This window comes from Poecilia formosa, unplaced genomic scaffold (genome assembly GCF_000485575.1).
Source record: "Poecilia formosa unplaced genomic scaffold, Poecilia_formosa-5.1.2 Scaffold6, whole genome shotgun sequence".
Classification (NCBI taxonomy): domain Eukaryota; kingdom Metazoa; phylum Chordata; class Actinopteri; order Cyprinodontiformes; family Poeciliidae; genus Poecilia; species Poecilia formosa.
The window spans coordinates 4,098,646-4,126,445 of NW_006799945.1; the positions used below are offsets into that span (position 1 = coordinate 4,098,646).

Below are 27,800 nucleotides of genomic sequence, written 5' to 3' on the forward strand. Positions count from 1 at the left end.
TATGACACAAGTCTGAAATCCCTTTAGGACTGACAAGACCAGAAAAGCACATGATGGAACTCTCTTAAAGAAGGAGAAAAAGAAAAAGAAAACTTTCTGAGTCAGACACAAATCAACTGTCAAGTACTTAATGTCCCTCTGGTTTTGACCAGTTCTACCAAGCTCAGCTCAATATCCTGTCATCAGTGTTGGAAAACAGAGAATTAACATCTCAGACCACATCTGATGCACTGTGCTTCACCCTGTTCACATAACTGTTTCCTTCCCTGCTTTTGCCGTTTTCTTTCCACCCGTAGGGCAATTTCCCTGCGAACGGCACAAAAAGTAAACAATAAAAACTACGGCGCGAGTGACACAGAAGGAAACGATGTGTATGAGTGTGTTCGCGGTGAGCTCCTCAGAGGTAGGAGGACGGCTGTGAAAGGCCACATTGTTGATGTCAAGGCCAGTGAGCATCAAAGGGCTGATTCAGGTTGTGTGGGGAGTCTCTTTCTGCCTCTCACACACCAAACACACACACTCATTTCCCTTCGGCCCCCTAAAGACCTTCAAAAACATTACGGTTTACTGTTCCTGCTTGAAGCCAAAGAAAAATATTTGGAGTTGACGTGTAAATTTAGTGTTAGGTCAAGGGGCATATAATAACATGGCTGAGTGTGAAAGAGTAAAATATAAAGACAACTGGTTCTTTTTTGCCACACTCCGTAATACGAAAGCAGTTGAATTTGATTCCTTGTAAGATTTTGGGGGAAACTTTCAAACAGAGAAATTTTTTGAGTTTTTCTTGCTGTGCATATCCTTATTTTCATTCTGTGTTTGGGTTTGGTCTAGCAATACCACAAGAAATCACCCCGTGACCTGAGTCAACAGACCTTTACTGAAATTATTATTATTATTTTTTCCCTTTAAACACAGTTTACCGTAGGGTTAAACGGCCACATTGACAATGAAACCTTTCGGTATGAAAATTGTTACTGAGTGAAAAAATTTCAAAGTTTGCCAGTCAGTGTCAGAGAGGTGTGAAGTCATGAATGAAGTCATAGAAAGGATTTTAAAAAAAAAACTGTAATAAGCTTCGAGAAAGGAGAACTGTATTTTCCAGGAGTGCAATGTCGACGATTCATTCAGGCTGCTAAAGAGAGGCAGACGTTAGATGATGCAAGATATTTCACTTGTTTTGCACTTTTGGTCACAAAACATTCAAACAGCAGCCAGAAGTTTGAATATAATTTGGCTGCACATACAGAGTCTTGCTGTGTTGCATAAAATACAAAGAAATACCTTGTGAATCCCTTGTACTTGTAATAGAGGTTGACGCTAAAACAAATCTTACCATTTTCCAACTTGCAGCTAAAATGCCATGTCATTCTGAGATTCAATATTGGACTTCTGAAAATATTAGCAAACTCCTGTTTTAATGTACTCTTACACAAAGCATGAACTCCACTGTGAATTTAAAACAAATACGTAGGGCCAACTAAGACAGAAAGTTAGCAAAAAGTATTCTGAATGGTCTTTTTGAGTCTGGTTATTTTTCTTAAACAAAAAAGAAAAACCAGTTAAAATCTGTAACTGTAACTTTACAAACACTATAAATTAGAAATTGGCCACAAAATTTAGGCTGGTGCATCTCTACTAAAGAAATTTAAAAAAACTGTCTTTATTTTTGGAAATGTATGAGTTTTAAACTTTTCTCATTGAGTTATGCATTAATTTTTTTTGTTGGTTTTTTTACTTTGAAGAAATCTTGTCCTACTAAAGTTGACACCAAGTGAATTTTGATAGCACTGTTTACAGACTATGTTCATAAATGACTATGAAAATTTGGAATAAGCACAACTGCTGGCATTAGCAAAATCGTCAACGAAACGCCTTACAAAATCTCATTTATATCACTTCCAACAATTCAAACCAAATAAAGCTGCGGGGCTGATTGAGTGGTTTAATTACTCTCAACAAGCACATTAGACTAGTGAATTCAGTGTGTAAATCAGCATATTTGCGCTTTTATGTGCATCTATGTGTGTGTCTATGTGTGTGAATCAGCACAGTCAGACACCAGTAGCTCTGCTGCCATGTCAGGATGAGATTTAACGAGCTTTAATAGCAAGCTTTAATGAGCTTAATTAGGAATCCATGCGATCCCCGTGGAAACGCCTCAGCCTAGCACAACCCCGCTCCCAGTCTGAGCTGCTTTCAATTGGATTACTCGGGCTAATGTCACCGAGACACAACTGCGAAAACAAACAGAGCCCGATGGGGGCGTCAACTGGGTTTGGGAAGGGTCGTAGGTGAGCCGAACGGGAAAACAGGAGACGGATGTCAGGGAGGCACCTTTGGCAGACGAGACGTACCTGCTGAGGGATGATGGGAGGAGGGAGGCAGGAGAGATAACCAGCAGAACCAGTAGGATTAGTGTTTCTCAGGGATTTGGCTTGTACACAGTTGACACAGGAGGATAAGTCGCTCCCTTCACACCGTTTTCTCTCCGATTACAACTGAGCTCACGTTTAAAGTTGATCTGCTGGATTACATTATGTCTTTCTTTCCTTTCCCATCATGAAAGCAGTGTTCAATTCAATTTTATTAGCTTACAAAGGAATCTGGAGGTAAATAAAAGCATTATAAGGTTTTATTTACATCTAGAAAATGAGCAAAAGAGATGCAAGCACTACCTCAAACACAATTTTTTTTACTTAAGGTTCAACTTACTCTGAATGCTGTAACTGGATCAAGGCATATTTAGACATATGTTGTTACTAACAAGTGAAGATTTGAAAAATACAACAATTTTCAGTTACACAGGTTAAATCAGTTTAAAGATAGGTAATGAAAACAACAGTTGCTCAGCTATAATAAGTCAGAGGCTTCAGCATTTTCTGTGGTACAGACTGCTACAGGAAATCCTTCCTTCCCACAGCCATTATCATCTGCAGCAACCTATTGAAGAAACTTTTATAGTACGAGTTCCAGCAACATTTAATTACTTTTAGGGATGAATACATATTTGTCCTTAACTGGGATATTTTTTTTTAATTTATCAAACTGAAGAACAGTTTGATTGCTAAATTTGCACTAAATACAATTTTATTATTTTAATAAGGCATACATATTTTTGACATGCCTTTATTTATTTATTTATTTATTTAAATGTACATAAAACAGATGATTTTATTTCCAACCAGAAATAAGCTTTTCAATTGAAAGTGGATTAGAATCTAAACTTGCAAGGAGTATCTGAAATTAAAGGCTCGATTTTATCTCTAAAATCACACCAAACATAAAGTTCAGATGGAAGTACGTGTAAGGTAATATAAATCTTCTCTGTGCGCTTCATTTTCCTGCTGATGCTTACAGTGAAAAAGGATGGAATAGGTAATATATTTCATTCCTCTCTTCCCTCTCTTTCTCCAAGATCATCTTGCCTCTTCGTGACCACAGGGAGATTCTGTAAAGTGCCCTTCGACAATGACAGAGTGACCTTTCAGATAATCACGATAAACCTGCCCATCCTTGCTCTCCTCCATCCCCAGCCGTGCTTACGTTTGGGAAAAGACAGCGCACACACACACGCACACACACACACACACAGAGAGAGGGAGATGTGAACGTGCACAGACATAGCAGTGAATATATACAGGCATATCTGATGACCTACTCCCTGAGTTGATGAAAACTCCCCCCTGGGGGACTCCGACACAAGCATGCACACGTGCACGCCCACTAGACCTGTTCCCAGGAGTAGGATCATGGGGTGTCATCTGGCCAGCAGGATATCACTCGGCCCCGGGAACTGCAGAGGTCACAGAGGTCTCTCAGACGACATCAGGCAGCTTTGAGCTGCAGTTCATCTTTTACTATCTATCTTGACTAGCTCATGCCTAGAGCAAGTCCCTTCATGGCATTGCTATATATAGTATCCTTGCTTCCCGGGACTCTTTGTGGTGTCCTGCTGTGGTGGAAAGAGTATGTGGCTCATCATTATAAATCACCCTATTAGAATAAATAAAAATTTAAAGAGCCTCTCCTTGGATTGGAGCTGAAGTCTCCATTAGTGAGGGCAGAGCAAATGGTTGTCTGCACAGCAACATGCAGGAAATCAGTGCACCAACTCCCTTAATCACCTCCGCAGTACTTTTTTTTAATCTCCTTGTTGGGTTTCATTCCCTCTGGTACTCGGTGATGAAGTCCACTAACCTCTTAAAGGAGAAAAACTACATCAGATCAAGTATTTATTACATCTGGGTCTCCAGAAACACCATCCTTTATTGTTCCTCGCCATCTTTAAGAGTGCAACTTTTCCATGTAGATGCTGTTACTGAGTGAGGAAAAGTGAGAAGTCAGCGATTTCAAGTATTAGTCAGACAAGAAAAATGAGGTCAGAGAAAGAAATGAGACGTAAAAGGTATTTGAAAAAGAAACAGAAGTTTCCAAAACTTGTTAAGATGGTTACGTGATTCATTCGGGCGATGAGAGAGCAAGACGTTCAGCACATAACAGGAGGCCTGAACTAATTACAGCAAAACAACTGTTTTATTGTTCTGAGCTCTAACATCTGTCATGAAACAACCAGGAATTAGACATTCTGACTACTTTTTTGGAAAGCTCAGGGGTAATGATCTACATAGTGTTAGATTTTTCAGCTCAGTAAACACAGTTCTAAGTAGAACCATACACAAAACTCAGTTCTTATCCAGTCAATTTTGTGTTTTACTTTTTTGCATTTTATTTTTTACTTTTAATTTTAGTCATGCTCCAAGTTGGAGTAATAAAAAGAAGATTCTCCAAAGTCCGAACTGTTACTGGGAAAGTTGTACACTTCTCATCAATCCATCATTAAAATCCAACATGGCTGCCATCGGTTTAAAAGCTATCATAGCTGTTGAAATAAACTGTCTGTTTGCAGTTCTCTTGAAAGTCAAAGGGTGAGCTGAGAATTTCCACTAGAATCCCCAATAACCATCAGTGGCGGTGCCACAGTTTAAGAACCATGCATTTAAGAATGCACTACTGTTTTAGTGGTAATAGACACACTAATTGCTAATTTGGGGAACTAAATCTGGTTAAAATACTAACTATGTTGTCTTTGTATTAAAATACTTCAACTCTGTTTAACAGCAACTACTTTCTCAAGCACACAATGTGATGCCTGTTCCTCATAGTGTTAATGGGTGCCAGCAGTAGTAAAGCTACATTTCTGTTAGTGACAATTCCTATAAAAGACAATTGGAATCAGCTAAAGCTACCCCTGCACCAATCCTTTACAGGAACCAAAGATCTGAAATCAGATGCTAAATTCCTAGCAGCACATCCCTAATGCTTAATGAAGAAAATACTAGAGAGAAATCTGTTTTTTAACCTTGCATAGGTCTGGATAAGGTCAAGGGAGATTAGTGAAGGGAGAGAATTGGAGAGTGTAAGCTCATCTTATCATGCTGTGCTTTCTGGAAAGGGGCAAGACTGTTGATAATACACAGATAACATGCAGTGTGGATAAGAAAAGCAGAGTCAGAAACAGAACCTCGCAGCAGGAGCGCCCAAAAAGCCACTGATTAGAAGGCGAAGCGGCAGATAGAAAAAGTTCGACAAAAGAGCTACGAAAACAAAAGAAGACGCGGAGCAATATACCAATTTGTGAACGCACATGCACACACTCTGACTATGATTTCATTTCATGTCAGCCTTGAGGGAAGGCTGAACCATACACGCTTCATCATCCTCCCTCTCGATCGCTCTGTTCTTGGCCCGCTCCACGCCTCCGGGGCCAGCAAAGGCAGCGATTAACGACAACAGTCAGAGTGTGTATGAGTGTGTAAGTGTGTGTAAGGCCTGATCGTTAGAGCGGCCAACTTGTGTAATACAATTACAGAGGCTGCAGAGAAACTGCTAATGTGCACACAGGCAGCTCCGTCAGATGGATCAGGTATTGAGTTTTCTCTGCTTAATTCACTTTCCAGCACACACACGGGTGCATTAGTTAGATTAGACCAGAAGGAGGGGACGGGAGGTGGGCTCGGTCTACCGCCGAGACGGCCAGATTTGTTTAGTGGTGGCTGTCAATTACAACCCTGACCCTTGCACTAAATGGCTGCTCATCCAGCGGAAGAGAGGAAAGCAGACAAAAGCCAGACAAGATTGGTAAAGACGCAGCCATTTGCTGCAAGAGATAACAAGTGGCATGTTGTGGAGTAAACAATGGTCAAAACATGACGCATCAAGCTACACCAATATAACAAAGTGCTGTTGCCTGAAAGGAGAATGTGACCATCAGTGAGATTAGTGAGTCAATGTTATCACTAGAAAGCTGCAGTAATGGGACGATGCGAGGCCGACAGTACATGGGTACTTAGAAATATGAAAAAGCAAACAAATTGTTCAGCTTGCTCTTTTTGAAAGTCGAATGCAGTTAAAGAGACTGATTAAAATTAAAGCCAAGCAAAAATTGCAAGTTCAGGTCCAAGCAAAGTCTTATTTTCTCTTATTTTTGTAAAGAACCAAACATTCTTTAAGGAGCCAATCATTTAAAGTGGTTTTAAAAATATTCATGCTTTCTGGAGGTCATTAAAACTTTAGTAGCTCTTTATTTATTTTATGCCTAGTACCTAACCATTTCAGAAGATTACTCTTTGTTTTTTTTAAGCCTTATTTCTTATGTATGAGTCATTCAGGAATAAAATACTACTAAATCCAGTGGGTGAACCCTCAATAAAAAAATAAAAAATAAAAAAACAACTAAAAACCAAAGACCCATTTTGTTCCAATTTATATTTACCCTAATGAGTAAAAACTGTACACTGTGTGGAACTGATTGAGAGACACAAAATAGCATTTCAAAACCAAGAATGAGAATCTGAATAGTATATAGGAATACAGAGAACAGAAAAATGATGCATCTGTTGGGTCTTCAGTATTTAAAACCCATTAAATGTCCTCATGGTCATTTAAACACTTACACTTATATGTAAGTGTTTTGCGGGTGACAGTTAAGTCCTCTTCCTTAAAGAACATTACAATTTACGTATGTTTTGTTTGCTCAACATCATATTTCTTGTTTTTACATACAAGTACATTCAAGACAATTTGCTGTTATGGCCAAATGGAAAGATTGGGATGAAAAAAATGATCAGAAAACAAGTCAAAAGAAAACTCGTAGAGACGTTGAAAAATCTTGGAGAATTTGTGATCAACACAACATGAAAAGTTGAGACATTTAGACAAATAAGAAACTAAGTCTAAAGAAGCTAAAGGTAGTTTAAAATATTCTGAATTGTATATAAACCCAACAACCTCTTTCACCCTTTCGATGAGATTCAGAGTTAAAGCAGTGGCCGTCAAAGCTGTTTGGGTCACTGTGCTCGCTAGTTGGCTTTCTGCGCACAATGAAGTGTAAGGGCAACAGAAAGCAGCAGAAACACCAGTTATTAAGTGTTATTAGGTTCAAAACAAAGTACTATGAGTAAAAGTTGATAGTCAAACAAACGGAATCAGACTCAAAGATGTCATGGACCGACTTCTCAATGAGTCAAATAAAAAAAAAAGAAAGAAAACTACCTCGCTAGCCTACTACTTTAACAAGCATCTCAGAATTGAAACACTAGCAAGAATAATAGGTGATTTATTTAATCAAGTACTGAAACAAAATATTGAGGCTGTCCTCCAGAAACCCCATTTGGAATCTATTATCCGTCACTCCAAGAAAAAGAAACGGATACCGCAACATCCGGAATGTAATGTGAGGCAAAGTAGGACATAATCCCAACGCTAATGTAAACCCTAGAATATTATGAAATATGTTGTATGTCACTGCACTTTCAACTTAAGTTGTCAGCCATATTGTAGGCAAGGATTTTAGTCTATAATTTAACATCAAATTCATCAAACTATTACGTTTTAAACGCATGGATATTTGCACACTTTCAGTTGTTTCCTACAACTGTACTCAAAGAAAGAACTAAAGAGTAAATAAGATCACTCAGTAGGTACAAACATATGCCTCTGTGTCGCTGCAGAATCATTACACCGATTTTCTCTGTAAACCTGGTGCCATTCATCCTAAAGGAAAAGAACACAGGAAGACTAATCACAATGCTTGTTACCGAATCATTATAATTCTTTTCCATAGAGGATAAATAAATTAAATCTCACTGAAGCTCTACTTTTCCAGTAGCTAAATGAGCAGCAGGAAGGGGCTGCAGTTTCTGTAAACACCTCCCTCCCATGTAAACATATATAATCACAACAAGATGGCTAATGCAGAGCAGCTCGTAATTGTATCACTGAAGTTAGATGAGTGAGTTTTAGGAGGGTGGTGGTGAGGGGCGGGGGAGGGGTGGTGCAGCTGATTGAATTAAAATGTCTGCTTCACTCTCGGGAGACCACCCTGATGCAAAGGACAAAGATTGTCTGCTTGCAGCTGAGGCCACGAAGTAAAACATAATTGTCTAAGGCTTTTCCAAAATTCTCTTTGCAGGCTCAGAGAGTTTCTTTGTACTCCTCTCCTTTTAGCTCCCAGCTTTTTCTAACAGAATAAAACAGGAAACCAAAGGGAGAGAGGACAACAAATGAAGAGTCAAGTTGGATGTGACAGGCCGCACAGAAAAAAAAAAAAAAAAATTCTTTATTCAACGATAGATGGTAGACAGGAACGTCCCCTCGTTGTGACACATCCATCATATCACTCATTGCTTTTGTTCTCCTGTTTGTCCAAACCTTTCTGACCAGTCCTTCTGACTATATCACTAAAGACACAGCAGGATGTTAATGACTGGGGGCATTTATCGGATTTATTAGCTCCAGTTAGAAATGTCATTGGACCATTACGATGTTGGGCCTCGCTGCCAGTATCCAGGTACACTAAAGTTTTAATATTACTAAAATTTTATATCAAAATATGGTTTGAAACCCTTTCCTAGAGATGCCAGGAAAAGTGACCATAGTTATTCCAGCTGCATGGAATATTAAGAAGTTTCATATTCTTACCCCAACCCCATCTGTTGATGTGCACTGCCAGACGTTTAGCTAAAAAAAAAAAGAAAAAGACTACTGCTTCTCTCAATTGCTGAGAATAAACACACAACTGGAAATACTTTGGGTCATGGGAAACATTAAAAAAATCTTTGAAAGTAAAGTTTAAAGGAGACCCTGTTTTAAAAACTGAAGCTGCAATCTGTTATTCTACATTTTTCCTTTAGTCTATGCATCAAAATAACAATAAATGTTGTTTTTTTTTTGTAGAGAACATTCGTACTGAAATAATCACAATGTTACATCATAGCAAATGTAGGAATAATTGATACTTTTCTGTTTTAAATAGAAGCAGGTATAGGCGTGTTCCACAGAAACCTTTTCACATAAACCTTTTACCAGTGTAGTTTTCTGCTATCATTATGATCCCCCTGTGTTCCCCATGCATTTACCACTGTAAGAAAATATAGAAAATTAATCCAGAAAAAGGCTCTTTCATGGAAATAATAAGTATTTCAACATCTACCAAAAACTTTGGGCTAAAGTTTGGGGGAAGGAGAGAGCCATGTACTTCAAACTGATTAAAAAATAAATAAATTGTTCTATGATCATCTCAGTTCACACTCATAATTTTTGCTTTAACTTAAAATTCTTGCCAACTGGATTGTTGAGAGAATTTCAAGAAATATGACACTTTGTAAGACATGTCTCAGGATTTATTTAGAGCAACATTGATTAAAGTTCTTAACTTTTTTTCTGACTTTGAAGGGATTTTAATTCAGCTGTGTAGTGTAACTGCTTTGAAATCATCCCCACCGGAGCCATCTTTCCTCTTTTCTCCTTCCTGTTGCTCCAGAGGAGGGAAAACACGAAAGCAACCCTTTTTTCACAGACTTTGTCCTGACTCTATAGAAGTTAGTTTAATTACTACACTACTGCTGAAAACTGAGGGTTTATCTTCACAAAAGGGAGTCTCCCAGAGTTGCAACTCCACCAACATGAAAACATCACCAAAACCAAAAATGTAGGGGGTAAATAAAAGTTCTGGTAAGGTAAGTTCTGGTTCTCATTGTCAAAATGTGCCTTTTGTTTTAAATTGTTGAGAAAAATGTTATGCCATCCAGACTTTAAACATTTTCAGCCTCAAGACACTTCATTGTTTTGTTTGTTTATTGCAGGGCATTATTGCTGTGATGCTCCCACAACCTGTTTCCCATGTCTCTTACTCTACTTTCTTTCTTTTTTGACTTAAACGTTTTTTTTACAGAACCATCCCCGGCCCCACCCAAATTTCACTTTATATTTTATCCAGCGTCTCTGTAGGAGAACAAGTGATAACTTCGGAAAATGTTAGTGGAAAATATCATGATAATGTGTTATTTGTACGCAAGGCTGTACAAATAACATAAAAATCTCACATATATACTGTTTTCTGTTGAGTTTGTTCTGACAGGAACTAAAATGGAAATTTCAGGACAAATGTTCCTCCTTGTCTTGAACGTGGCCCTAAATTCAAAGCGTCTACTAGAAAGAAACGAATAAAGGAAAAAAAAAAAAAAAAAAAACCTGCAGTCAAAACCAAAACCAGGTTTCACTAGTGTCTGGTGTTTCATGGAGAAGAAACACAATAAGGTTCAGATTACGCTGCCAAATTTCCCAAGAAATTGCAGGCGAATGGAAATATGCATGTGAGCTGGTAACACTTAAAGCTGCCTGGTTCTTGCAGAAAATGCTGCTTTGTATAATGCTGCTGTATTTGTTTACCAGATTTTATTTATTTTTTTTTGCCGCTTTTCCGTGAACAAAAAAAAAACCACACAAAGCAGCCCAGAATAGCTGTGGGTTAATGTGCCTAAATACTGGATACCTCCAGTCTGCTCATCTCCTGGGTAAAAGCCACCACAGCTTAGGAGTGGTTCCTTATTCCTTTATTCCTCGTCTCCAGTTCCCCCCTTTCTATTCTTCTTCCCGAGGCCATGTCGGTGCTTTTTGTTGGCGAGCGCTTGTCATGGAACATAGGGATGCTAAATAAAATATCTGGCACGAAAAAGCAGAAAACATGGCTAACAGAAAGCTAGTAAGGCTTTGTAGACTTGTAAAAACAAACATGATTTAGTAATGTGAAGCCGTCTAAACGTGAGACGTAAAGAGCGTGCGCGCTGGGATTTAAACAAGCAGCTACCGGCGGAAACTCATCAGGAGGTGCAATGCACTGATGCCATGCTCTTTCCTCGACACAGCCCTCCCCATCTCCTCAGTGTAACCCTCTCTTCTTTTACCTGACGGATCAGCTTACCTCACGTCAGCCTAAAGACCATGGGAACCCCTATGCATAGTGTGTCACCACTGAATTATCGGTTTCCGCTCCACATGCTCCAGCATATCTGCAGCAAGCCATTACTGTGTATCAGTTTACAGTAACTGTGCTGACTCCAGCGCAGCTGGTGTACCGTATGGAGTCATGGTTTATGGATGTCTGGAACTGGAGAAACAGTCTTGTCATCTCACTGAGCCTGGTCAATTTTTTTCCCAAACTAGGATCTCGTTTCTTCATCATTTTGACAACAGGGAGAACAATCCTTCCAAGCCCTCCTATAGAAATTGATGGGCATGTTTGAAAGTCCCTGATATCTGGGGGCACTCCAGCGGATTAGCGGTTAAGATGGCCCCTGCTCGAAAGCAGCTGGAGTCCATCATTGCTTCTCTGACTCCCTCTTTTCATGCTATCTCTCCGTAACCACTTGCAGGCACAATTTGAATAGCCAAAACATTAGATAATGACAATGAAAAATCTGCTTATATTTTTTCTCTTTTTGAAGAATAGTAATTTTAAGTAATTCTACTAATGTAGCACTAATGGTGATGCTTAATAAAAATGACAGCTAAAGTCATTATGGCTTTAGCAAAATGCTGTGTTGGTATCATGTTTCTTTGAAATCCATCCAATGTTTTATTTCAAACAACAAATAAACAACAGCTCATCCAATATCTGTCACACCTTTTACCTTACATTAAATAACTCATAATCTACACCTATCAACAAAGATAAACTCAAAAAAATAATTAAGATACAGTCTTGGACAAGTGGTTTTTTTTGTTTGTTTTTTTGTCTATTGCTACAAGATTTTTTCATATACTTATATAATATGATCTAAATACAAATATAACCACCAACAGTTGTCCGTTTTTCTCTCTGTCACAAAAAAAAATCTGTTTTGTGTGGATTCTGATTCCTCCTTTAGTGGCAGCTGAGAATAGCCTCGGAGATTTGCAAATAATTTACAATTCATCCAGTTTTATTTTAGCTATACCCATAGCGTTAGCTGGCAAACTATGCAGCTGCATTTCGCATAAACAGTTTTTAAAAATCACAGTCCAAATATTATCTGCATGATTTTAAAAAAAAAAACGGTATTATAGCGAAGCACAATATTCAGTAGGAGAAGACTTGAGTTTCCCTGACATTTTAAAATTAAAGAAGGATTGTCTCATTGTCTCACATGACCGGCTCCGCCCACGATGCTTAGAGATTCCCAGACAGATTTTGATGTGGGAGGCAGAGCTGAAACGCCATTCATGTTTTATTGTGTTTAAAGTTTATACACAGTAGAACAATTTTTATATGTTTTGCACAGTCACCATTGAGTGACTGTACACTGAAATGAGGTCAACCTAACAACAAGTCGTCTTAAAACAGACAGACGTTAGATTTAGCCTAGCACTTTGGCAGACTCCTCCACATGAAAAAAAACTAAGAAAAAATAAGAATAGCGTTTACAGAAGAGTGAAGCGGTATACATCAAGTTATAAATGTCTTCAGGAACAAAATGATAAATTATGCTAAGTCATATTGAAGAAAGCCCAGTGAAACAGCAAATTGAGGCTAACCTACAGAAACCCCCGTTGGGACAAACTGTCTTGCTGACAAGAGACAAAGATAGTTGAGACTGTAAATAGGATTGGGATTAGGTTTCAGTAAATACCTAATATTAAATGACTCGGACTGCTATCAAGGACAAAAATCTTGATCAAAGCATCCCTAGTGGAAGCAGATACCAGAATCAAATTCATATTTTTTCAAAAGCAAAGTTGCAATTAGTATGCCACTTGATTACGTATATTAAAAATGTACATTTATGCAATGGTAGTTATCTTGAAATATGCTTTTATCACAGACATAATGCATATTACATATGTTTTCCACATACATGCTAATCACACTGACAAAAAGACATCAAAGAGAAAGCAGAGATGTCAAGGTTTTTTTTAAACCTCCCAGTTGCCAGAAGGATCATGTTATACCCTACTTCTCTGCCCTATATTTAACATATAATCTTTATTTTGTGTGTGTCAACTTTTCATGCTCGGAGCCACTTTTAGTTCATAAAATCTATGCCACATTTCATATAAAAAATTAATCTGAAAAGAATAGAGAAAACAGGGGGAAAACTGTAAAAGAGGCTTGCAATATAAAAGATGGAATCACATCACAAGATCACTGAACTGTGGATTCAGTTGTTCCATAAAACGTACTCTTTACTCTTTGTTGTAAATATCTTTAATACTGTTTGAAATGTACAAACAAAATCTCTAAAGCAGACCACTGATGTCCTCTTCTAATCTGAGACGTATGATGCTCAAAAAGCCTTAACAGCAGCGCGCACATCACAGTAGATTTGAGCCCCAGTGTTTTTGGGTTCTGCTTCTTGAAGGATTAGCAGCCTGTGGAGGTTACACAGCAAACAAGAGTTGTGTTTGCTGAATGAATCAGTGTGGAAGATTGAGTCTATTCAGACATTCGACCTTCTTCGGAAGAATCTCTTGCTTTCTCCAAAAGTATTTTGAAGCAATCATCACAACAACATCCATTATTCACTTTCTGCCTACTGTTTGGGTAACTCCTTGAAAGGGGCAAATGCACAGCTGGGAGCTCTCCTCCGCCAACAGGGATGTTTGAGTAATATTTTACGATTCATAATGAATTGAAGTGAGCACATTTTCAGCTACTGAGCACATCCTTTGTGTAGATATAAAAATATGAAGCTGCTAGAAATCTGAGGGCAGCTGTATTACGGGCTGTTTCTGATCCTTTTGTGTTAATACATCATGCAGTTCTCACATTTACTTGAACTTTCAGATCAGCGAAACTGGTTTCAATTATTAAGCTCATTTCCATAGCTTTCATTAACCGAAAAAGAATGCATGGGAATCAAAGGCCGCAGAGCCATTTATTTTCCGTCCGATGTAGCAGATTAGAAATTTCACACAACTTTACAACAAGAACAACGCGGTACAATTTGCCCTTTTCTGACAGAGCCAACAAATGTAGCAGCCTCAGTGGTGTACTTTACATGTTAGGGGTAATAAAGTAACCTTCCACCACTGGGGCTTCTGTCTGGGTCCCCTCTAAATGAGACCCATTGAGCTTACCCCAGTTATGCACTGTCTGCCAGCACTTAAGTCACCAGGGACTGATCATGGAGATATGGCAAACACACACACATGTTGTACAAACACAGGAAAGTGCTGACACCCAACAGCAATCTCAAGTTGCAAACTATTACTGGAGTCACGGTAACAAAGCCAAAACTGAGGAAAAGAGGTCACACAGTGGGGTGTTAAGGTTGGTGGGAGCTCTGCGGTGGGGTGGTTGATGGTGAGGTTGTTAAGTCTGCTATTACACAGTTTTTTTTTTTTTTGTTGTTGTTTTTTTTCTGCGATGTTGAATTCCACTGTGCATGCTGAGACTTGTGAAGAATAATTATCCCCAAAAAAGACCAGCGAAGCAGGATTCAGTTGCTTATGCAAAATATAAGTCAAAAACATACAAATCTGGAAAAAGTAGGTGTGTGTTTGTATTCTGACCCTTCCTTGACGATGTATTTACTGGGGATTATTCATACAACAGTACATACCAGTTGAGAAGCTTTAATTTAGCACCTCATTTCACTCAGTAAAAACAACTTTTACAGGCTGGCATCGTGACACACGTTTAATTCTGCCCTCTGGTAATGGTCTGCTTCATTTAAAAGTCTGCTTGGCAGCTCGGTAGATAACAGATGGAAGAAAAATGTGGGGAATTATGAGAAAGATTGATTTTGCAAAGAGGAACGGTCTGCTGTTCAGACAGTTTTCTCTGAAGCAGACTTTTTTTTCAAACCCAGTTATTACTGGACAAACAAACGAGTGCAGAAAAACAATAACGTGCACACAAAGACAGAGAGCTGTTTTCGTAAGGACAGACGCATAGACACGTATACATTCAAACACCTTTAATGTTTTGGTTTTTTTTAGAATTTGTCATATTACAAGCTCTGACTGTTTTACTGGGATTTTGTGTGATTGACCAACACAAAGCATTGGAAAGGAAATCATTCTTAGTTTTCAACTTTTTCAAATAGAAAATGGCATCCATTCAGCCTCCTTTATGTCAATTGCTTGCAAAAACACTGTTTGCTGCATTTACAACAGCACATCTCTGTCTCCACCAGCTGTAAACATCTAGGCTTTGACTGAAACTTATGCCCATTCTTCTTTGCAGAGTGGCTTCATCTTGTGTAGACCGGACATTGGGCATTTGTGAACAGTAAGTTTGTAGACTTGTCAGTGATAATCACTAATTAGTTTATCAATCAATCAATCAAATTTTATTTGTATAGCACATTTCAGCAGCAAGGCATTTCAAGGTGCTTTACATAATTAAAGAAGAAATAAAAACAGTATGTGACATTAATAAATAGATGAAGAGTAAAGATAAAAACATTAAAAACCTCGAAGACATCAAAACCCTTATTTAGTCATAAGCAACTCTAAACAGGTGGGTTTTAAGTTGAGATTTATAGGCACACAGTGTTTCAGCTGTTTTACAGTTTTCCGAAAGTTTGTTCCAGATTTGTGGTGCATAGAAACTGAATGCTGCTTCTCCTTGTTTGGTTCTGGTTCTGGGGATGCAGAGCAGACCAGAACCAGAAGATCTGAGGGGTCTAGACGGTTGGTACAGCAATAACAGATCTTTAAGGTATTGTGGTGCTAAACCATTCAGTGGTTTATAAACTAACAACAGTATTTTAAAGTCTATTCTTTGAGCTTCAGGGAGCCAGTGTAGGGACTTTACACTGCCTAAAAGTTTAGGCCGTCTACTGGGCTGTTATAGCACAATATATATTTACTTAATGATTCCATTGCCATCTGGTTGTGTAGAATTGCTGTGCTCCTGAAAGGCGAACCTCTACCTTAGTCTCAAATCTTTTGCAGCCTCCAACAGGTTTTCTTCCAGGATTGCCCTATATAAACCTTCATCCATCTTCCCGTCAACTCTATAAAGATCCTTGTGTCTCCTAAAGAAAAACATCCTTACACCACAATGTTGCCACTTTCATTCAACAATGGCTTTCTTCTCGCTAGCCTACAATTGCTAGAAGTTCACAGCTAATAGTTGTTCTGTAAGCAGTTTTTTTTTTATCTGACTTTCTCTGCATCTTCTCCAAATCTATCTCTCTTGGGTATTTAGCCATCTCCTTGCTAGGCTTTTAAGTGTAGGTCAATGCACTTCTTTTGGTCTTCCATACTCAGATTACACATAAGTAAACAATTGGTTACACTGGATTTTATTCAGGAATATTAGTATAATTAGAAATACTGTTTCACACAACTCAGATTTTTCTTTGCAAAAAAACTATGAAAACCATCTATAATTTTCTTTCCATTTTATGATTATGCACTACTTTGTGTTGGGTTGCTACGTTAAATCCTAATAAAATACATCAAAATTTGTAGTTGTAACATGACCAAACACTAAAACTTCAATGGTTGTGAAAACTTTTGCAACACACAGCTTACACAAGCTAAAATGAAAAAGAGTGTGAACTGTCAAGGATGGAAAAAGAAGAATTACTTCTCATTTGTGAAGTATCGCTGACCTATATGTAGGTGGAAGTAATTATATTCAGCAAAACTCAGCAGAAATGTAGTTAACTCAACAAAGGTTCTTTTTCCTCAAAGCTCTTCTCCAAAGTCTTGTAAAAGTGTATTCCTCCAGCACAACGACAATTATTGTCTTTTAAGGCATCCCAAGCCCATCTTTAAGCAACCATAATGTAAACCAGAGACTCTGAACTTCACTTGCGGGATCTCAAAAACAGACACAGGAATGAGGTAAAAAGAGAATGAAAGAGGGAGGGGCGGCACGAGAATAAAGTATCTCATTTGAGCCCCGTAAAAAGCAAGGAGGCACAAACATTTATCTGAGGCAAGACTTTCATCAGATGCTTTAAGAGTGTAGAAATAACACAGAGCAAGATGCTGATAAAGTCGAGACAGGAAATGGGGAACGTTTGGTCTCTAGTTCTCATGTTTCAGCCGGGACAAGGGGGGTCCCACAAGCACTCCCTCACTAACCCCCCCCTTCCCAAACCCTCTTTCTGTTCTGCTGACATATAAAGACCACAACCCTCCACAAGCAGAGGGATCAGCAAATGGAAACCTAGTTCTGTCTAAACAGAAATAAACACATTTAAGGATATAAATAAATGTGAAGTGGTTTAGCAAAAAATAAATTCTTCATTCCAACGTAGATTAATATCTTCATTAGACGGTGTTATAATGAAGATATCCTTTTTCCGAGGATATTTTCTATATTTGCGCTGCACTCAAAGCTGTGTGAAGGAGAACAAAGCAGCAGAGAGCAAAGAAAAGAGGCTTAGTTTCATCAGACAGTGAGGACTGAGCGAAAGACGGTAGCTGTGTTTCATGTTTCAAGAAAAGGATGGATTTCTAAACAAACATCATAATTCAGGTAACTCCATGCTGCGTCCGTGACTCAGGCGTGATGAATCATCTCTGAGATCACCTCATTACTGCCTCTTTGGTATGTGGGACTTTTTCGTGAAGAAAGAATGCATAGCCTGAGTTTAGCATTAATGTTCCTTAATTGCAAGAAGGAGTCACATTACCGGGCCCACCAGGATTTGACGTAAATAAGTCTACAGACTTCTAAAATATAGTCAGCTTGTATTGCAGACATAAGCTCACAATGAACAACAAATTTTAAGAACAATTTTATAGGTTACTTTTTAAACATTTAATAAAATCAAAAGTTATGTATAGATATTTAATTATCAATCAATTGCTTCCACGATAGAAAATAAATGCCACCCCTGGATTGGCTGCTTTGCAAATGCCAGCCAGTAGCGTGGCGAGTAACAATGCCCAAAAAAAAATAAAAAAAAATGTGCAAGTAGGCAGGGTTTCTACAAATAATTTGAAGCTATGAGTCACAGAAAAAATCCTGAATAGGTGAATCTGCGAATACTGAACTGCAAATAGGCAGCGGTCCAATGTAGCTCCAAATTTACTGCAGAGTGAAATGCTTGTTTTCCAGTTTTGAAAAAGCCCCCCACAGTCCTGCTCAGTGTTAAATCACAGTAGTTCGCAACACTCTTTAAAAAACATTAAAAACTACAATCTTTTCACCAGATTTTTTTACTCAGAAGTTACTTAGATCATTTAGATCTTTTTTAAAATCCAAAATCGGAATGAACTGAACATTTTGAAGCATGTTTTGCTCTATATGTTGGGTTACATATTTGTGCCACACTGTGCCCCTGCTTCCCGTTTACAGCAGTAGTTACCAAGGTTGTTCTGTGTTACATGCTGGAATAGGTAGCTTGGTTAAAGGACATCGGGGAAATAACCTCACTGCATTGGGCTTTTAATCAGCACATTGCGCTATTTATAGTGACCCTGAGCAAAGTAACATTACAGAGGCCTCTTTAATTCTGTTTAGGTTGCATGCAAACTGGACAAAATTAACTGATACTGTAGAAAGACATTGAGGGCAACATCAAAGGTTCAGGTGTTGTAGGAGAATATAAGAGATACTTCATTCTCCCTGAGGGAAATTGATTGAGGGGCAAGCGTACAATGACTACAAGGTCACATGCACACCAACAACAAAAAAATAAAAAATAACAAAATAAAGTAGAAACATTCCATAAAGTTCAGATTGTCTAGATGGGGTAACAAGAAATTAGTTTAAAAAGAAAAAAAAATCAAGAAAGTTATCAGATTTAGAAAGAAGTTGGATGAAAAGATTGTTTAAAACGATTGCTTGTGCAGCAGATGGCTTTGTAAGATTTTCTTGACAGTAGTAGTTGATACTAGTCTCCAAACAGGATATGGGGATGGGTCCTTCAGCATCTCCTGTGCCTGTTCCATCTCAGTGATTTCATAGATCGACTACAAGGGAGGAGGCTGATAGTTCGACCCAATTATTTCCATCTATCTTTTCACCGTGCAATTCTAGATTAAGATTACACAGTGAGTGAGCCATACCAGGCACATATATCATATCTAATTATGCATTATAAAAGGTCAGCGTTATCCTGGACTCCAAACAGTCTAAGCCTGTGCAGAAAATGTGGTCTCTGGACTAGTTAGGAGACAATCAATATGATCATTCCAACACAAATTACTGCACATAATGACGCTCAGATATTTAAAGGTGGGCACTTGTTCAATAGCTCCAGAGTGGTTGTTCCACTTGCTCATCTGAAAATTTGATGACTTGATTATTAGACCCAGTGCTACCAAGAATGAAAAACTAATGTGAACATTTCACGATTATATGACAAACATGAAAAGAAGATGAGAGTAAGGTTAGGAGCCAGTATTTCTCTAATTAATGCATAAATAATTACTGAAATATAAAAAGTCATAAAAAGCCTCGCTAGAAAGTCACTTAACTTGTGAATTCACCTGTATGTGGCTGTGCTGGCAAAGACACGTGGCTGATTTCCAATTAGGGACAGAAAAATGTAGGTGGACGTTAGTGGTTGAACACCAGGGGAGAGGCCAGGATGCCAAATTAAAGGGCAGAAGTGGAGTGTGTACTTATCCTCACTCATGATGTGCTCTGTCAGCCCTGCTGCTTATAATGGCATGAGAAGGGCCACTTAACTCGTAATCACTTCTCTCTCCCCCTTTGGCTTTGTCCTCCTCTCCCTCACCCCCACCAACCCCAGATTTTCTGACTGCTGGCTCCGATCTCTAATCATAAACGAACAGAGGATCTAGAGCAGGAACAGTGGTCCACCTTCCCCCCACCCCCCACACCTCTCTCCTTCCCTACAATCCCATAATCAGAGGGCTCCTGATAACCAAGAGGCAATGCAAGGCTTTGAATGAGAAATGGGTGCACCTCTAATGCATCACCTCAACTTTGAAGAGCCATTTTGCAGCAAAGGCAAAAATCACAGGTAGGGAATCAGCTCGCCGCCGCCACCACCATCATTATTGTTAGGATCATTATCTCCCATCTCACTGAGTAGTGTAACTGAAAGTGGGACCTTTTAAACAATTATTTTCATTTCCTTTCCATAGACGAAAAGGCAAAACTTGCCACAATATGTCAAGGTAATTTCTGCCCTGTGGTGCACTTTGACATTCCGCACCCGACGCAAACACACACACACACACACACACACGTGCGCACGCATGCACGCTTTCACACAGTCCAGAAGTAATATGCGTTGTCAAGGCACACAGGTCAGCCGTTCTGGCACAGGCCTACCTGTCAAGCGCTGCTACTTGTGCAGAGCTCTGCTAATGGACTGCTAATAGAAGTGAATGTTGCACTGTGAAGCTCCCCTGTAGTTGAGAGTGTCACACAGGGTGATTAATGACACTCTCCTCTCCTCTTCTGTCCGACTGCTTTCACCCTTCCCTCTCCCTGCCTCTGCCAACAACAGCTCCCCCTTCTCTTCATTGCTCACCTTTCTGTCCTTTACCTGCGTCCTTACAATCTCCTTCATCTCACCTATTTTGTTTTTTCAAGTACTGCTCTGGAAGGAACAAGAGTTTTCTGATTTTCTATTATACCCTCCACTAGTCAGGTTTTGCTGGCTTCTAGGCATCGCCGCATGAGAGGAGCAAATAAAAAAAAAAGTGGCAGAAACATGGAAGAGCAACATTTAAAAAGAAGTTGTTTGACTTACTGGACTGGATGGAGGAGTCTTCTTTTTTCTCCATACTTTAACGTGGTTACTAGATTGTTCCGCCAGGAAGAATTTTATAGTTTTTCCAAATGCTGTAAATTGTGAAATGTCATTAAATATGCACTGAAAAAGAAAATGAATGTTGATTTGATTCGGTGGTATTATGTACAATCCACACACATAGCAAGTTACTAAGTTACCTGTACTTTTAGCAATACTGTATATCAAACAGGACTCCACCATCAGTGCGTCCTCACAGAAATGCTTCTCATCAAGCTGTTGACACCCATTATTTGGGTTGTTTGCTGTGAGAAGTAGTTTGGATGATGGGGTCAGCAGACCCACAGTTCCACCAGGTGTTTGTAAATTGCTGCTGCTAGTCTGGAGGAGCTGAGCGGGCAGAGGTCAGGCAGAAGTTCGGCTTGGGACTCCAGCTCAGAGGAGGAGCTTTGAGTAAATGGATGGTGCTTTGTGAGAGCTAATATCTTCAGTATTAGTAAGATGTCAGTAAAACACAGAAATACTTTAAATGCAATGATTAAACTGCAGGAAACTAAAGATAAGGAGCAAAAATGTTCAAAGTGATGCAGATAGGTCATGTTTTCTTGTTAATGCTAATTCTTTTGGTTTTTGAGGGTCATGCAGTCTAGTCTGTTATATTAGGATGTGTTCAAAAAGTATTTAAAGCCACAATTTGGTATTTAATTCAAAACTGAACTGTGAAAGTGAAAGCTGTGAAAAGAAGCAAAATAAGGGGAGACAGAAAACAATATTGCCGTGATACAAGTGAAAAAGAAAAATTGCTCTGACGAACGTTAAAAGGAACAAAACTGAATTTTTCAGCAAATAGTACAACAGTGAACCTCGCAGCAGGGCCAACTGTAAACATGGCAGCCACAGTACCCCGCCTCCACCAGCCAACCACGAGGTATCCTCACCCACAGGAGGAGCGAAGAACTGTTCCCGGCCCTAAAATAGCACACGTCTATATTTTTTGCTTTCATAACAATAGTACATGACATCAAGTGGTGCAGGGAAGCAAGCTCAGCAGCCACTTTTCACAGTAATTATCGCTCGCTACCATGCTCCATCTGTGGCTTAGCTAGCAACCAGCATGTAGCTCTGCCCCGTTGAAGCCAAACTGTGCAGACAATCTTTCCCCAGCTCCCTTCTATGACGTGCGCGCGCTGCAAACCTAATCTCTCTTTACATCAGTTACATTAAATTCTTCAGTTACGTTTAATTTATTGAATTTAAAGCTGTCATTTCGGTCAGCTCACGGGGGGGGAAATTTATAACTCCTGCTCCTTACACACAATGTGCTTATTGTGCATACGCTCGGCTTAAAAAATGACCCAGATGATTGCAATGTTAGTAGACCAAAGGGAGCTAGTTTGTCAGGCCCCAGGGAAGCCTGTTAGAATAATAATAATAATGAAAATACCATTCCCTTTCACTCCATGCAGCAACCCGGGTTGTTCGGAACAGGATTGTCATCTGCGGTAAACAGCAAAGCCTCACAGCACACTGACTCATGATGGTTTATAATCCATATATGTATCAAATATCCTTTAACTTTCCCCTCTATAAAGAATCCTCAGAGGACACATCTTCAGGAAGCAGAGAGCAGCAGGGTGTGAGAGAAGCAGGAAGGCACAAGAGCAGCCGTATGGAAAAACCGAACTAATCCCCAGGATGGCCCTCAGCACCTCTGTACCCAGAGGCTAACACAGAGACGAACTACATAAATGTCAACCTTAAGGTCAGGCATGAAAATAAAGAGAAATCAAGTATGAAAACACTTCAGATAAGTTTTTCTTTGTCTAATGAAACACGGTTTTCAGAACTGTGATTTTATGTTGAGTTAAAAAAAAAAAAACTACTTGAAACCCATCAGATACTCCTTGTAACTCGCAGTTCTGTTGCCCAACAGTTCTTAACCAAGCTACTGTCACAAAGCTCTTCACAGAAATCTGTCTCAACTTCAATCTTTTGGAGAGGCTTCAACCAAGTAAAGAGCACTCAGATTATTGGATTGAGTTAGATCCCTCAAAGAAAATTTAAAAATGAAACAAATACAAGTGCACAGAAGCAGAAGATGTGTTCTGATAACCCGCAAACAAGCCTTTCAGGAACAGAACTGTGTTGCGAGTAAGCGTCTGTAAGCGAGCCACTTTAATCACCAGTAGTTTCACACTGAAGAAGCATCTCTCAAGCGATTTGGAAATGTGTACAGCTCATCAGTGCCCCAAAATAGCTAAGCCCATTAATTAAGCTCAAACAATGTTCTCCTGCTCTATCGACTTCTTAATGGACAGAGAGGAACCTTGTTCGTATTCCCATCCAGTCAATGACACAGAGCTCTCCGGGGTTTTGGAAAGGGTATTATGTCATCTCGCCCTGCCCTTCAGAAGCTGCGTCTGGCCTGTATTTTGTTCTTCCTCGCCCTTTTTTTTCCAACCCCCGTTTTGCTCATTAACAATGTAGGAGTGAGCTGACAATCCAGAGGAGCTAGATAAGGTTGCTCACAGACCCTAATCCTTGCCACACGATAAGTGCTTGAGCCACCAGTATAACCTCGCATGGCTCTCGAAGACCGCAGACATTTAATACGGTAAAATACCCATATACAGTTGAGAGACCACCTGGCTTTATTCAAGGCCGGTACTTAAACATGCTCAGACACATAATGAACAATTAAGCGTCAAACAGATGCTCTCTTCTCACAGCCCTTTGACAGGTAATTTCATCCACAAGAGGATTAAGTAAATACCTCTAAGTGTTTTCGCTTTAGCTTTGTTCTGTAACTGACAGCTACTACAGTTTGCCTAAAACATCAATGGAAAGTGACGAAAAAGGAAAATGTTTTCTACCAAAAGTGGTGGAAAACTATTGAGTTTTAAAAGATGCTTGATGTAATCATGGTTGCAATTTTAAAATAAGAGGTGCATCCATTAACATATAAATTAAAGTAAAAAATGTGTAATTATTATTTATACGTTTTTTGCTTAAAACGTATGTATAAAGTCCCACATTTGTTTGCTGAAAGTATAAAAAGATAGAAGATTTATCAGATTTTCTACTTTTGACCTACATACCACTTATAAGAGCTGATTGAGTTAAAGTTGGTTCATATCTCCGATACACCAGGCTTTACATGCCTCATACTGACTCTGTTGATTCAAATCTTTTTTTTTTCCAGACAATTAAAAAAAACGAGGGAAAATATAAACAGTATTTTAATTTTAAGAGGGAGTCCTTTTAAGTTGTACTGAATTACAAATCAACACAATGTATTCAGCAAAGTATACTAAACTTTGTCTATTTTATTTTATAACTATTTCAAAGCAGCTTGGTCTATTGCTTTATAAAAAGGAGGATGGTATTTTTATTTTTGATAAATTAAAAAATACATTAATTTATTATTTTAAAAAATGTATAATAATAATAATTATTATTATTATTGTTATTATTATTATTATTAGTTTCTTACTCACCAAAGCAACTCTACGGAAAATCATCCAATTCAAATCTTTGACCGATCCACCGGCATAACACGTATTAATACAGTTCGGATCCAGGAAACGTGAATTACACATTCTATATACATTGACCCTAAATGACTTAGTATTCAGTAGACATTCATCTGCCAGGTAGATTAGAGACTGACTTTATTACTCTGTCCCAAAAGTTGCGTACACGACTTAAAATATTGCTACTTAAACTTTGGGGGTGTTTGTGGTTTTTTTTGTTTTTGTTTTTTTTCCTCCCCCGACCACTACAGCCACTCCGGAGCTAAAAGCGTGCGTGAAACTTTGACCAGTCGTAAAGTCCGCACTTAGCATTAAAGTTTACCTTGAGCAAATCCTACATCCAGCAGGAGAAGGAGCAGAAGCCAGGGTACGGACGGCATCTCCGGGGGGAATCTCGTCACTCTTCCCCTTCCTCTGTCAGTCTGTGCGCCGCAGCCCATGATGAGGAGTCAAACTGCGCTCTGAGGCAAGTCCGAGTCTCTGAGTAAATGTATCTCCAACACGCTTTATCTTCCCTCTGCGCGCCGCGTTCCCGTCCAGGTATCAACCTCCACAACCAAGAGCGCACAGCGTGGCTCCGCAGAAGATATCTCCAGCGCACTGATTGTTTGCCTTTTCCTCACAAACATGTGATAGTTTATAGGATAAGATGTGGGCGCATCGTCCTCCGTCAGAGGCGAGGATGTTGCGTTAAAACCTGACTCCGTTTGATTTTCCTCTCAAAGGTTCACCAGATTTGCTCTGATGTGTGGATCGATGCCTTGAAGGTGAATTCATGCTCCCTCGCCAAATCAAAGTCCAACACACGGAGAGTCCCGCTCAGCCGAACCTTTTTTCAGCGTGTGCGTCTCACTGGCGGGACTGAACCCGGGGAAGGAGCCGTCTCTGAGGACTACCTTGCTCCTTCAGCCAATCCAAGTACTCCGGCGTGTGGCGGCGCTGTATCAAAACCTGGCCCGGACAGCAGCCAGCGAGGAATGGAAGCTGTTTATTAAATGCACGGCGAATACAAGTTCGGGATTTAGAGGAAACAGTCAATCAAAAGTTTGTCATAAGAATAAAATGTGGTTTTCCCTGCAACTCTGTTTCAACGAATATGAGAATACGAGAGACGGAGTTGTCTCTGCCTCAAGTTATCTGCAATCTGCTTAAAATAATTTATCATAAATTTTGAATATTACAGAATACCAATTATAAAAAGACTTATAATGTAAAAAAAAAAAAAAAAAAAGTGACCCCATCACATGCACTTACTTTGTCACACATGCATAAAATATTTTTGTCTGGGCTCCTTTTGCATGACTTGCTATATTAGTGTGAAACAGCATTGAATTAGTCACCCTGTCACCCTGCTGAGTGACAGTCAGGGTGTTAATAAAGGTAGCTTTATTAACACCCTTCAGTTCATCTGCAGTGTTGAGTCTGTTTTTTCCTATTTTCCTCTTGACATAAATTCATTATGAGGGTTTAGGTCAGAAGAGTTTGCTGGCCAATAAGTCACAGTGATATGATGGTTATTTTATGAGCAGGTCTAAACTCCTGCTGGAAAATTAAATGAGAGTCTCTATAAGACTCGTCAGCAGAGGGAAGCACAAAATGCTCCTGGTAGATGGCTGCGCTGACTTTGGAGTTGATAAAACAAGATAAACCAACACCCACAGATGACATGGTTCCTCAAATGTGGGAACTTCATCCTGGACTTCAAACTTGGATTCTGTGCCTCCACTTTCTTAAGACTCTGAGACTTTCTTCATAAACAACCTGTTCCTCAAGACGCCTGCGAGGTGCATTCCCCAGAGCAGCCCTTTTCAAAGCTGTAGTTATCCACGTTGCTTATGCATCTTTTTCAAATGCACTTTTTCCTTCGGCTAAACTTTCTATTAATATGCTGTGAAAAAACAGCTTTTTTTGCTAACTTCTTTTATTGATTTTAATTAGCTAAATGAATGCTTAAATTACACACACTTATATTATGAATTGAATCCAGGTCCCCTTACCATAAATTATACATTTAGTGTAAGTTTTATGACTGACAAATTCAACTGCGATTATGGACAAACTTTGTTCCAGGTGAACAAAACATTTGGGGCCTTTAGAAATTGTAATTAATTGAGCAAAAAAAAAAAAATGGAACCTGCCAGATAAATGTGAGTAAAACCAGCCTGGTGATGTTTCTTTAATCACATAATGTCCTCTGGCCTTTGTAAAAAAAAAATATAAAAAATCTTGTGAATCTGTTCTGGACAAGGACTTCTGCCGTGAGCAGCTACAGGGTGAGAAGACAAAAATGTCCCATAAATTCCTGCATACTGATTTATGGACAAAGGTGCCAGTACAGTAGGGCCACTAAGGTATTGTCTCATCATTGTAGTGCAGCTGAAATATAAAGTAGAAAAAATGAAAAGTATATTTTATCCAGTGCATTACTCTATATAAAACCTGATTTATATTTCCAATGTATTGCAAACAGATGCTTCTGATGCCACCTTTCATTGGAAAAATAAATCATCACAAATTCTGTTCGAACACTGCATATCGGATAGGCCCTTGCACTGTCCCTTGTTGTAAACAAATTAACTTAACTTGTTATTTAAGAGTACTAATTGCTTGTCATTAGATATATAAGGAGCTCAGCCTAACAGACATACATCCACACAGAAATTCAGAGGAAAGAAAAACTGCTTGAAATAGGGCTTTTTTTTCTTTTCAGGGAGAAATTTGTCTCAGCTTTCCGATGGAAGGCTGATGGGTTATTACATATGCATGACAGAGGTCTGAGTAATGTCCCCGACACTTCGTGATTAATGTGAAACATGAACTCCAGCACCATATCTGCACCGATATGAAACTTTTAAAATATGAATCTAATTTTAGGATTCCCCTCCCTTCCTCCCCCCACCACAGTCTCTAATGCATGGTGATGTCAGCAGGCTGCTGACATCTCTCTGGCATTTCAATTTTGGGTAGCATACGCAGGAAATTATTGATTCTCGATTCAGACCTTCCTAATATACAAAGATGTTAATGTATATTGTTAATGCTTGTTTACAAAAATCAAAATAAGTCATAGCAATAAATTAATCGCAAGCAAATCATAAGAATTTTTTTTTTTTTGTTTGTTTTGACGACATCTTTTGAGAAGTGGGACATGTCTGCTTTCAAACAAGCACTACATTTTTAGTTAAGTGCATAAAAGGTTTCAAGGTATAAAAACTGGTCATATGACATTGAGTGCCAAAAGTGCTTCTGGATCAACCATAGACTGCACAAAGCAAGGTTAGAAAAGGCAGACTAAAATAGAAAGGGTCAC

At 39.0% G+C, this 27,800-nt stretch overlaps 1 protein-coding gene across 4 annotated transcripts in view; it reads right to left on the reverse strand.

The window, feature by feature from the left end:
• Positions 1–25,587, reverse strand: part of unc5cb (unc-5 netrin receptor Cb) — a 148,437-nt gene extending 122,850 nt beyond the window's left edge. For 2 of the 4 annotated variants that reach the window (XM_016679987.1, XM_007568490.2), the window contains exon 1: positions 24,813–25,585. In XM_016679987.1, the coding sequence (XP_016535473.1) occupies positions 24,813–24,930 (118 nt within the window). In that variant the 5' untranslated portion in view covers positions 24,931–25,585. Of the gene's footprint in view, positions 1–24,812 lie in introns of all 4 variants that reach the window. The other 2 variants (XM_007568483.2, XM_016679992.1) reach the window with 2 other exon arrangements.
• Positions 25,588–27,800: the final 2,213 nt, after the last annotated feature.